The 542-nt window shown below is 71.2% G+C and overlaps 1 protein-coding gene across 1 annotated transcript in view; it reads left to right on the top strand.

The window, feature by feature from the left end:
* Nucleotides 1-7: 7 nt before the first annotated feature.
* ELAVL3 (ELAV like neuron-specific RNA binding protein 3) overlaps nucleotides 8-542 on the top strand; it is a 25,513-nt gene continuing 24,978 nt past the window's right edge. Inside the window, 1 exon segment of the mRNA XM_011971375.1 lies at nucleotides 8-87. Coding sequence (XP_011826765.1) covers nucleotides 79-87 — 9 coding nt within the window. The 5' untranslated portion in view covers nucleotides 8-78.

Raw genomic sequence — 542 nt, 5'->3', positions numbered from 1 at the left:
AGCATCAGGCGCCCCCCTAGGAGTGCACGACCCCCGGAGCCCCCCTCAACACGGACCGCGCCCGCCGGGCACACAAGAATGGTCACTGTAGGTATTCCCCTGTCGCCGAAAGGGAATCGGGACGGGGAGGAGTTGGGCCCAGGCTCCGCGGAGATTGGGCGGGTGCGGCGGAGGGGGGGGTAGGACCAGGCCTAGCTAGGCCCGGGTTGGGGGGGTAGGACCGAGCGTCGGGGCCTGAAAGTGGGCAGGGCCGCGCCCAGAGTGCTGAGGGCGCTTAGAGCTTGGCCTGAGGGGCCTTAGGGAGCCTGGCTGTGATTCGGGGGGCGTCCGACGCCGCCCTGGAGGCGGGATTGCCCCCTCTCCCGCAGGCCTGATGGGGGAGGGGCCGCGGCGGCTAAGGATGCTTCCTCCATCCAGGCCCAGACCCCGCAGGCCGCCCAGGCAAACGCAGGGCCCGATCACTGGTGCTGGGCCAAGCCAAAGCGACAAGGCATCCCCGAGAGCCCTGGGAAAGCGGGTGGCGTCGGATCGCGCGCCCCGGG

The sequence above is a fragment of the Mandrillus leucophaeus genome, unplaced genomic scaffold, assembly GCF_000951045.1.
Source record: "Mandrillus leucophaeus isolate KB7577 unplaced genomic scaffold, Mleu.le_1.0 Scaffold1217, whole genome shotgun sequence".
In the NCBI taxonomy this organism is placed as follows: Eukaryota; Metazoa; Chordata; class Mammalia; order Primates; family Cercopithecidae; genus Mandrillus; species Mandrillus leucophaeus.
This window is presented reverse-complemented; position numbering and strand designations above follow the sequence as displayed.